Source organism: Tachysurus vachellii, chromosome 13, assembly GCF_030014155.1.
Source record: "Tachysurus vachellii isolate PV-2020 chromosome 13, HZAU_Pvac_v1, whole genome shotgun sequence".
Taxonomy (NCBI): domain Eukaryota; kingdom Metazoa; phylum Chordata; class Actinopteri; order Siluriformes; family Bagridae; genus Tachysurus; species Tachysurus vachellii.
This window is the reverse complement of record NC_083472.1, coordinates 22,986,348-22,996,468: the sequence shown is the minus strand read 5'-3', so window position 1 is coordinate 22,996,468 and position 10,121 is coordinate 22,986,348. Positions and strand designations below refer to the sequence as shown.

General features: G+C 40.2%; 1 protein-coding gene across 2 annotated transcripts in view; it reads right to left on the bottom strand.

Moving 5' to 3' along the window:
- Positions 1-9,942, bottom strand: part of LOC132855924 (integrin alpha-6-like) — a 14,476-nt gene extending 4,534 nt beyond the window's left edge. For both annotated transcript variants that reach the window (XM_060885211.1, XM_060885210.1), the window contains exons 1-20: positions 9,638-9,942; positions 9,123-9,250; positions 8,955-9,043; positions 8,013-8,238; positions 7,595-7,705; positions 6,420-6,636; positions 5,602-5,807; positions 5,425-5,519; positions 4,839-4,966; positions 4,648-4,737; positions 4,494-4,558; positions 4,150-4,295; positions 3,922-4,071; positions 3,725-3,840; positions 2,491-2,647; positions 2,290-2,373; positions 2,122-2,201; positions 1,830-1,904; positions 278-359; positions 1-94 (exon numbers count right to left, since the gene is read on the bottom strand). The exon at positions 1-94 is cut by the window's left edge and continues 86 nt beyond it. In XM_060885211.1, coding sequence (XP_060741194.1) covers positions 1-94; positions 278-359; positions 1,830-1,904; positions 2,122-2,201; positions 2,290-2,373; positions 2,491-2,647; positions 3,725-3,840; positions 3,922-4,071; positions 4,150-4,295; positions 4,494-4,558; positions 4,648-4,737; positions 4,839-4,966; positions 5,425-5,519; positions 5,602-5,807; positions 6,420-6,636; positions 7,595-7,705; positions 8,013-8,238; positions 8,955-9,043; positions 9,123-9,250; positions 9,638-9,828 — 2,530 coding nt within the window. In that variant the 5' untranslated portion in view covers positions 9,829-9,942. The remainder of the gene's footprint in view (positions 95-277; positions 360-1,829; positions 1,905-2,121; positions 2,202-2,289; positions 2,374-2,490; positions 2,648-3,724; positions 3,841-3,921; positions 4,072-4,149; positions 4,296-4,493; positions 4,559-4,647; positions 4,738-4,838; positions 4,967-5,424; positions 5,520-5,601; positions 5,808-6,419; positions 6,637-7,594; positions 7,706-8,012; positions 8,239-8,954; positions 9,044-9,122; positions 9,251-9,637) is intronic.
- Positions 9,943-10,121: the final 179 nt, after the last annotated feature.

Here is a 10,121-nt window from a genome sequence, read left to right as displayed (position 1 = left end):
ACAGGAGCCTCTTGCCTGCTTTGTTCTCCTTCGGCCACTGGATGTCGAGAGTCACGGACGCGAAGGACTTCAGAGGTCGACCCATGTTACTGATCTAATAATAAGGAAAGACATAGACACACATTTGTTTATCCTTCTATTCTCTTCTTATCTATAAGGAGCACGTCCGGTCCTACTCGAGATATCCTGGGTACGAGGTACGAAATTCTATCGTTGTTTGCGAAGACAAATTTTGCAGGTAAGACGTAAGAAATGTTTATAAACTTAATGGACGAACCGTGAACTCGTACTGCACAGGATCTCTGATCTCCTTGCTTTCCTCTGCTTCTCGATAGTACACTTGAGACGGTTTGGCCTGTCTGCAGACATCCAACAGTAACACAGAGTAAAGTAATGAGAGAGCTGGTAAAGTGTTAGAGGTGTGTTTGTTCAGGGAGAGGCAGCATTAACGTCTCGATATAAATCAATACAACAATAAGGATTTTAATTCCTCAAGAGATCAATGGACATGAATCAGTCAATAAACATTTTTTATTTTGTATTCATTTTCTTTAATACTATATACCAGTGGTCCCCAACCTTTTTTTCGCCGCGGACCGGTCAATGTTTGATAATTTTACCGCGGCTCGCTGGGGGTGGGGGATGGCGGCTATACAATTAAATTAAAATTCTCTCACTCATTTTCTACCGCTTATCCGAACTACCTCGGGTCACGGGGAGCCTGTGCCTATCTCAGGCGTCATCGGGCATCAAGGCAGGATACACCCTGGACGGAGTGCCAACCCATCGCAGGGCACACACACACTCTCATTCACTCACGCAATCACACACTACGGACAATTTTCCAGAGATGCCAATCAACCTACCATGCATGTCTTTGGACCGGGGGAGGAAACCCCCAAGGCACGGGGAGAACATGCAAACTCCACACATACAAGGCGGAGGCGGGAATCGAACCCCCAACCCTGGAGGTGTGAGGCGAACGTGCTAACCACTAAGCCACCGTGCCCCCCTACATTAAAATTAATAATTTTAATTTAATTGTATTTAAACATGCCTTTTTAACTCACTACAACACTAAATCAATGAGAACCCTGAGTTTGTTTCTTTGCAACGAGACGGTTCCATCTGGGGTAATAGGAGACAATGACACCCGAAGTGTGTTGCTTATGTCCAGTTTATTCCATTGTTTTGTTTTGGTTGCTGTCACTGCAGAAAACCCCGCTTCACACAGATAGGATGTCGGAAATGGCAATAGGGATTTAAGTGCTGTGGTGACCTCAGTGTATTCCGCCATGACTTTAATCCAGAACACCGGCAGAGATTCTAACTTTCTAACGACGTCAGTTTCATACTCATTTTTGCTAATTTGTGGGTGAAATTTGAGCAAACACAATATACACGTACACCAAGTACTGTTAAACATGAGAAAGTACCAGTGAACAGAGAGAAGAGCGATACACACCTTCTCTCCACCAAAGCTACAACGCCGCAGCCGCTCAGCTCCAGACGTCACCTAAACCCGGCCCGATATCACGATATTTTGCGCATGCGCGTTATTGGTGCGGCTTTAGGTGACGTCTCTCAGCTCCCGGTTAACTTCTCGTCCATGGAAAGTCGCACAAACCCGAGAGAAATACACCACAGTAAATAAAATGGAAATAATTTAATGTTCCTTGGGCGGCCCGGTACCATTTGGTCTACGGACCGGTACCGGTCCGCGGCCCGGGGGTTGGGGACCACTGCTATACACGTTTGTTTTTAAAGTACAAGCGAAAATCAAATCTATATTTCTATTAATAATTTCTATAACGGAGCGTCGTGTTTACCCAAACACTTGCAGATACAGCTCAAAGAAAACTCGAGCCTCTGCGACCGTTTCGGAAATATTTTGCACGCCGATCCTAGAGCGACAAAACATACGTGAAATAATTTAATATTAATAACAATTATCATTCAATGCATGATGAATTCAGTAATGAAATAAATAAAATGTACAGTGTTTAGATCTCTACATGCTATATTATAACTGGAGACAAAGGTTTGCACCTTATTGTGTTTTTAATAGAAGAAAAATTGACAATTCAAAATTGACGTCATAGCATAAACATCACGTCTTACGTCTGGAGATTCAGCGTCACGTTGACGTCCGTTACGCTCGGCGTCAGACGGTCAGAGTTTAGCAAGAGATAAAACGTTACCTAGAGAATGAATCATCTCGAATAAGTAAAACCAGAGTAAATAAATAAAGTAAATAAATACATACGGCTCCAGAGTCTTTCAGTTTACCTCTGCATTTCTTTTGAAAGGATTTCCGAGGTTACATTCCACTCTGGTTTTACTCGCATCCACGTCACACTGCACGTTCACTTTCTGCAGAAAACAAACACACACACAGTCCACACTGGTCCACTTTTATGACCTCCATGTCTGAGTAAGCGTTTTCATTTGAATCTCTTCCATATCTATCGAGTCGTGTTTTATTCCTACACTATCTGGGTTGAGGATGACTGATGATAACGGTAGAGATTCTGGAAAGTTTGCAACCAGTTGAGCGAGATGAGCATCATCTCCTCCTGGATTGGTCACAGTGACCTCCAGGGCCGTGTTCCCAGCGCCGGGGGAGATTACTGCCACTCCATCCTCCCTTTAATATACAGAACAACATAGAGATTAAACACAGACTAAACAGTGCATGTTAAAGAGGTCTCTATGTGACTTAAAGGATCATTAGCTTTCAAATGAGCCAGAGAGCTTGTAGTGTTCAATTTGTGGGCATTTAATAATTTCAAGCTCTTTTAAGAGCTTCAACATTGAATTATAGGATCACCATAAACATCATCATAATTTTCATCATCATCATCATCATAAGGATCATCATAAACATTTTCATTATCATTAGCAGCAGCATCAAAATCATCATCATCATCATCATCGTTATCATCATCATCATAATCAGGATCATCATCATCATCATACAGATAATTATAAACATCATCATCAGGATCATCATCATCATCATCATCATTATCATCATCATAGTTATCGTCATCATCATCATAATCAGGATCATCATCATCATCATCATCATCATCATAAGGATCATCATAAACATTCTCATTATAATTAGCAGCAGCAGCAGCATCAAAATGATCATGATCATCATCATCATCATCATCATCATCATCATCATCATCATCATCATCATCATTATCATCATCATCGTTATCGTCATCATCATCATACAGATAATTATAAACATCATCATCAGGATCATCATCATCATCATCATTATCATCATCATTATAATCATAAGGAGCATCATCATCATCATCCTCATCATCATCATCATCATCGTCATCGACATCATTATCAGGATCATCATAAACATTCTCATCATCCTCATCCTCATCATCATCATCTTCTTCATCATCATCATTATCATCATTGTCATCGACATCATTATCATCATCATCATTGTCATCATTATCATCATCATAATCAGGATCATCATCATACAGATAATTATAACCATCATCATCATCATCAGGATCATCATCACCATCATCAAAAACAACACTGACTCAAATATAATTCAGACACTTTTAGCTATTTGTTCTATTTTTAAGATATTGAGCCCATATTCATTATTTTTTTTTTACAAATATATTCTTTCTGATGTTTTTTTTATCTGTGAAAAATGTGAAAAAGTGTGTGAGGTCACCTGGCTAGTGCTGAACATGAGTCCTGATGTTGGTCTTTGGAGCAGAAGCTGTATTGTAGCTGCAGGTTACTCTGACAGATATTATCACTTCCACAGCCAGGGTTCAAAAACACAAACTGAAAATAAAAGAAAGATTTATTAGAAAAAATCACATAAACCAAAGCCCTTCTCTTGTCATGTTTCTGTCTAACACACACTTTCGCTGTGCTTTCCCGAGGCTGGAGATCATTTAGCGCTGGCTGGAGAGCAGGTAGAGAGCTTTGGCTCAGCGTCTGAGGAGGACTGTACTGCGGCAGAGACACCGACACACTGACGGGGATTTCTGTAAGCTTGTTCTCTGTGTTAGCCTGGAGACACAGGTAATTAACGTCACATACTGTATATTCACTCAGTGTAAATATAAAGAAAAGCAGAAGGTTCAGTACCCGGAGACGGAGGCTGCTTTGGACGCATTGTTTTTGACCCTGTGTCTGGAGGACGGTGTTTCCTTCATGATTGTTCTGGAAAACCAGACGGGACTGATGACGTTCCTGAACCCAGCGTTCATCAGCGTTCAGCTTGTAGAGAATCTCTACAGGACCGCAGAGAGGAAACGATAAGTTTTATAAAGCAAGCTATAAAGAGACTTGTTATAATATTAAAGATTTTTCTTTTCACTTATCCAATGAGCTTCACAGAAATATGCTTTATTCATTATTGTGTAAATATTAATAAGGACAAACTGAAGTAAAAAATACAATTCATAACCAAGCAGTATTTCATCACTCACGCAGTTTAGGGTTATACGTCGCTGGATATGTCGTGTAGGAGAAGCAGGATTCAGCTGTAATAAGGCTGAAAGATTTACATGTAGACGTTCAGTAAAACATCAGAGATACTAATGACCACAATAAGGCTGCATAGAGTTTTATGGATTTTCTCACCAGTGACCTTTCTGGCAGTCTCTTTTCTTGAAGTCCATCTCACTTGGTGTTAATGTCAAGGATTTCTCAATGCTAATCACTGGTTTAGCCCTTTAACAAAAAAGGAATATTACAAATTATGTATCTTCCTTACAGACTAATTATACAGGATATAGGACCTGTGTGAAAGAAAACTGAAACTAAAGTGTCACCTGTAGACGAGTACGCTGTCAGAAAGTGAGCCCACGGCTAAGTCTGGATAGCCGTTCTCATCTATATCCACATTTCCAGCCAGGGAATAGCCGAACAGTTTGATTCGATGGGCTTTACCCTGTAAAACCTACATAACAGAAGGTTAAAGGTGAAATATTTCTCCAGAGACTGTTTATTTCACTCACTCTCATTCATCTTCTACCACTTATCCGAACTACCTCGGGTCACGGGGAGCCTGTGCCTATCTCAGGCGTCATCGGCCATCAAGGCAGGATACACCCTGGACGGAGTGCCAACCCATACACACACACTCTCATTCACTCACACACTCACACAATCACACACTACAGACAATTTTCCAGAGATGCCAATCAACCTACCATGCATGTCTTTGGACCGGGGGAGGAAACCGGAGTACCCGGAGGAAACCCCCGAGGCTCGAGGACAACATGCAAACTCCACACACACAAGGCGGAGGCAGGAATCTAACCCCAACCCTGGAGGTGTGAGGCGAACGTGCTAACCACTAAGCCACCGTGCCCCCCACTGCTTATTTCAAACTGGATAAATAATCGTGTCACCTACTTGGTAGTCTTTCTGTGTAAAATGTCCATTTTTGCCAAAGTAAATATACACTGCACCATCGGCATCATTATCATAAGGTGCTCCAACTGCAAAATCTGTCAAAAACAAGAAAAAGTAATAAACACAATGACCAATGATGTCTGGGATAAGAAGGCGTGTCTTGGTAGAATTTCTGACCGTTGTATCCGTCGTGATTGACATCCCCGGTGTTTGCTACCGCTAGTCCAAACATGGAGTCTTTATTTCCAGTAAGAATGTCTGGCTGTAACCGGTCCCAGTCTCGACCGTCTCTGCGGTTTATGTAGACGTAAACAGCGCCACCTATCCCTGCCTCTATGTCCGTCGTGCTGTACTGAGGAGCACCAACCACAAGATCATCCCATCTGGTAAACCAAGCAGAAGACATGATTTTAGTTTTGTCAAACTGTAATGAATTCGAATAAATAATTAACAACAATAGCAATAATAATTTTCTTTTTTTTTTTCTGGACAATTAATCTACACTTAAAATATGAAGACCTTTATTTATTTATTTATTTATTTACTTGTTTATTTGTTTATTTATTTATTTATTTTTATTTATTTAAAAAAATATATACCACAAGTACACTTATATTACAAACGTAAAATTGATATATATGTAAAATACTTTTGAAAATTTGATATTAATTTATTGAATCACTTGGTTTGAAATGTTTTTTTTACTGCAGCGCAAAAAAAATTAGTTCATTAAAAAAATAGAAAAAATATAAATTGTATTATTTCTGAAAGCTCAAGTAGATTCTCATTTTGACCTTTTTTTTCTCTGAAGTAGAATTACGTAATTATTGACCTAATTCCTACAAAGAATTCCCAAGCACTGGAAAAGCTTTTGCTTCTCGATCTTAATAAATATTTTTGACATTGCTTAAAATGAAAGGAACAAATAAACAATCAGGTCAATAAGAGCCAGGCGTGTTAGATCAAGCCAAGGTCTCTAGCTCTAGACGTCTTACCCGTCTGCATTGAGGTCCGTCACAGCCAGCGAGTAGCCGAAAGAGGACGCCAGACCCGGGCCATGGAGAACGTGAGCTACTCTCAGACTCACCTGAGCCTCCACAGCTTCAGGCTTTAAGATCAGAACCTCACCACTGAGATTGGAGCGTGGAGCTCCGGCCACTATGACCTGCTCATCTTTCTTTAACAGATTCATTCCAGAGTCCAGAGCAAAGCCTGGAAAAGTGCAAGACGATGAAAAATATGTCAAATCCATCTTGGGTCATTTTAAATCTTGGTGTTTAACTGAGATAAATATTCAGCAGTGTCACTTCAGCTTCGAAAAAAACTATGATCTGTATTCAATAATTTTGAATTCTATTCTAAAATGTATTCATTTTACTGCAGCCTAAAAATTACATGAAATATAAAAATTAAGTGTATAAATATATACTTGAAAGGCAGGTATTAACTACGTGGATGCATTTTTTAAACATTTGAAGTGATCCATTAAAGGTAGGGTCTCCAATGTTTGAGAAATGCTTCAGAAGACTACGTTGGGATGATAAACAAAACAAAAATCAATGCTGTTACTACACAAAACACGGTTGTAGCTGCGTCTCTACATTACTACGATAGAAAAGAGGTGTTATTTGTGTAGTAACAGTGTTTAGATCAGGAGTTATTGACGCGGGAAACTCCAATCTGTGAATATGTGACCAACTTCCTGCTCCTTCAGTTCTCTCCAGGGCTGGAAAGCTGATCCTATATTAACACGTCCTACTTCTTACCTTATCGTAAGCCTTTCTTCTCTTTCTTTCTTGTTTTTATCCTCCATGTCAACATTAAAACTGCTTTCTGCTAATGTCACACATGCGCAGTGAACACTCTCTCCGCCCATACTGACAAGACACGCCCCTTTCTGCTTATTGGCTACACGTTTGTTTTGATTTTTGTTTTGTTTGTCGGCCCGACTCAGTTTTCTGAAGCATTTCTCAAACATCGGAGACCTCACCTTTAAGGTTTACATACATTAGCACTGAAAATGACCAGGAAACTATCAGACATGATTACAGCATGAATATATTTATTCATTAAAATTGACCCCAATATGTAGAATTGGTCGAAAATAAAGTAAAGTAAAGTAAGTAAAGTAAATTCATCACAAAACAAATAAAAGCATTGAATGTTTCACCTAAATAGCTGCTGATGGTCAGTGGGATTAAAGTTCCGTCGAATACATTCTGTCCTTCGGTTTCATAGGAATCCAGAAAAAAGTTTTCAACTGGCTCCATGCGGACAGTACCTGTGAAAAATTGTGTTCAATCAAGTAGCATGCAAAAAATAATAATAATAAAAGTTTTCCTTATTGCTGGCATGGTAAAATTATCAGTAAACCTTTTGTACATTTAATGTGTATTAACATACTGTCAAGCTTTAAGTGAATTAAACATACACTACCTGGTAAAATATACATAATAAAGCCTTAATTATACACCAGCGACTAGCAAAAGTAGATTTCGATACCTTTATACCTTTCTAAGGAGTGGAAAAAAGTATATATTTAAATATTTAACATCTTAAACATTTTTAATATCCCAAGAGTGGTGTACCTTTCCAGTCGTAGGCACCAGGCCCTGAGAACACAATATAGTTCTTATCCCTGGTGAAAGCTGCAGAGACGCCCTGTTGGCAGTAACCGAACTGCTCCTTTGAACTGCCCCGATTGCGGCAAAACGTCCTTGTGTCAGCTACAATCAGGTTCTGTTCCAGGATGAAGCATCTGCCCAGCACCAGTCGATTGTCCCTTATCCACTGCTGGTAGCGGTGAGAACAAACCTACATGGATGGATTCCAGCAAATTCCTCCATGAATCATTCATTCATTCATTCATCTTCTACCGCTTATCCGAACTACCTCGGGTCACGGGGAGCCTGTGCCTATCTCAGGTGTCATCGGGCATCAAGGCAGGATACACCCTGGACGGAGTGCCAACCCATCGCAGGGCACACACACACACTCTCATTCACTCACGCACTCACACACTACGGACAATTTTCCAGAGATGCCAATCAACCTACCATGCATGTCTTTGGACCAGGGGAGGAAACCGGAGTACCCGGAGGAAACCCCCGAGGCACAGGGAGAAATGCAAACTCCACACACACACGGCGGAGGCGGGAATCGAACCCCCAACCCTGGAGGTGTGAGGCAAACATGCTAACCCATTGTGAATCAACATTCCATTAACGGAGTCTGTTTATTATTTAGCATTGGATTTATTTTTTACCGAATGTGTCCCGGACTGTGTGTCTTGTATTAGAGATCAATATAAAGAGCAATACTTTACCATAGTATCATTATTTACTAATATACTTTTACCATCTAACATCTCTATACTAATTATTAAAGTCCACGTCTGTTCTGGAAATGTTTTTTCATGCTGTTTTACATTTTCTGAATATTTACTTTAACACATTATTAGAGTTTAACAATCCAAATACAACATTAATGAGAGTAATTATTACTGTGTTATATATTATGGACTAACTCACCACCACTTTTCCTCCTGGACCCTGGCTTTTCACAAGCACACCCATCCACTGGTTTTCCCGCTGGTCAAATCCCTGTCCTGGCCTCGAATCTGTCCATGATTTATTACGTGTAAAAATTCTGAATACTAATTCGCATTATCATAAATGTTTACAGATGTTAACACCAACCTTCAGTGTCTACAGGGATCCGTTCACAGTCATCACTCTGCGTTGTGAACTTACAGCGATAGAGACCTCCAGTTATGTTGGCTTTCTGACCAGGTAAGGCTTTCGCACGTGGAGCACCGATCAGCAAGCTGAGGTCAGAAATGATTGGTTGGTTATGAGAATGTCTTTGTGTGGAGATCTAAAGCCAATTGTCTGTATCTTAGAATGCTGTTTTATGTGTAGAATTTAGTCAATTATGCTAAAAAAAAAATCTGAGAGCATTCAGCAGACACTCTTATTTAGAGCAGCATTCATTGTGATCTTGTTTTATACAAATGAATGTAAAAGGCTTTGCTCAGGGGACCAGCAGAAGCCGTTCTGTAGGCCAACATCTTAACCACTGAGCTACCACATGCTCACAGGTCTAAAACTAAATTGCAAATAAATTTCACTTTTATTCTGATTCAGCACACAGACTAATAGCTAGCACAGTGACCTCAAACACTTTCAAGCGGTTGCATTATAAATAAACTTACAGTTGCTGGTCAGTAGGTTTGAGTTGGTGGTGCATTGCAAGGGAAAATCCAAACAAACTCCCAGGCTCTCCGGTTTTCCTTAAAATGTTGGTATCATCCAGGTTGAAAGCTGATGCATGCTGTAGATTCATGCTACTGATGAGCCACAGGTTTACAGTCAGTGATATTCTCCACAGCTCCATGGTTCTCATGCTCCACTGGAGTTCCGTCGGTCCTTTCTGCTTTTTATTGATCACTCAGGACGTGTCGGAGGTTACCGACACGACGTGTTGTGGTGTGGTGTGCTCATGTTTGCAGCTCTCACATGTCTTCACTGGGTGTGAACAGACAGTGAACAACTGCATCTAAAGATAAAGCGAGTTAATGTTTAGCCACCGAGGTGAAATGAGACAGACCGAATTGTGCACTTTGACCATTAATTGTTATCATGGCTACAAATAATGTCTAAAACAGTGGAACTGCATCTGACCTAATGAAAGAAATT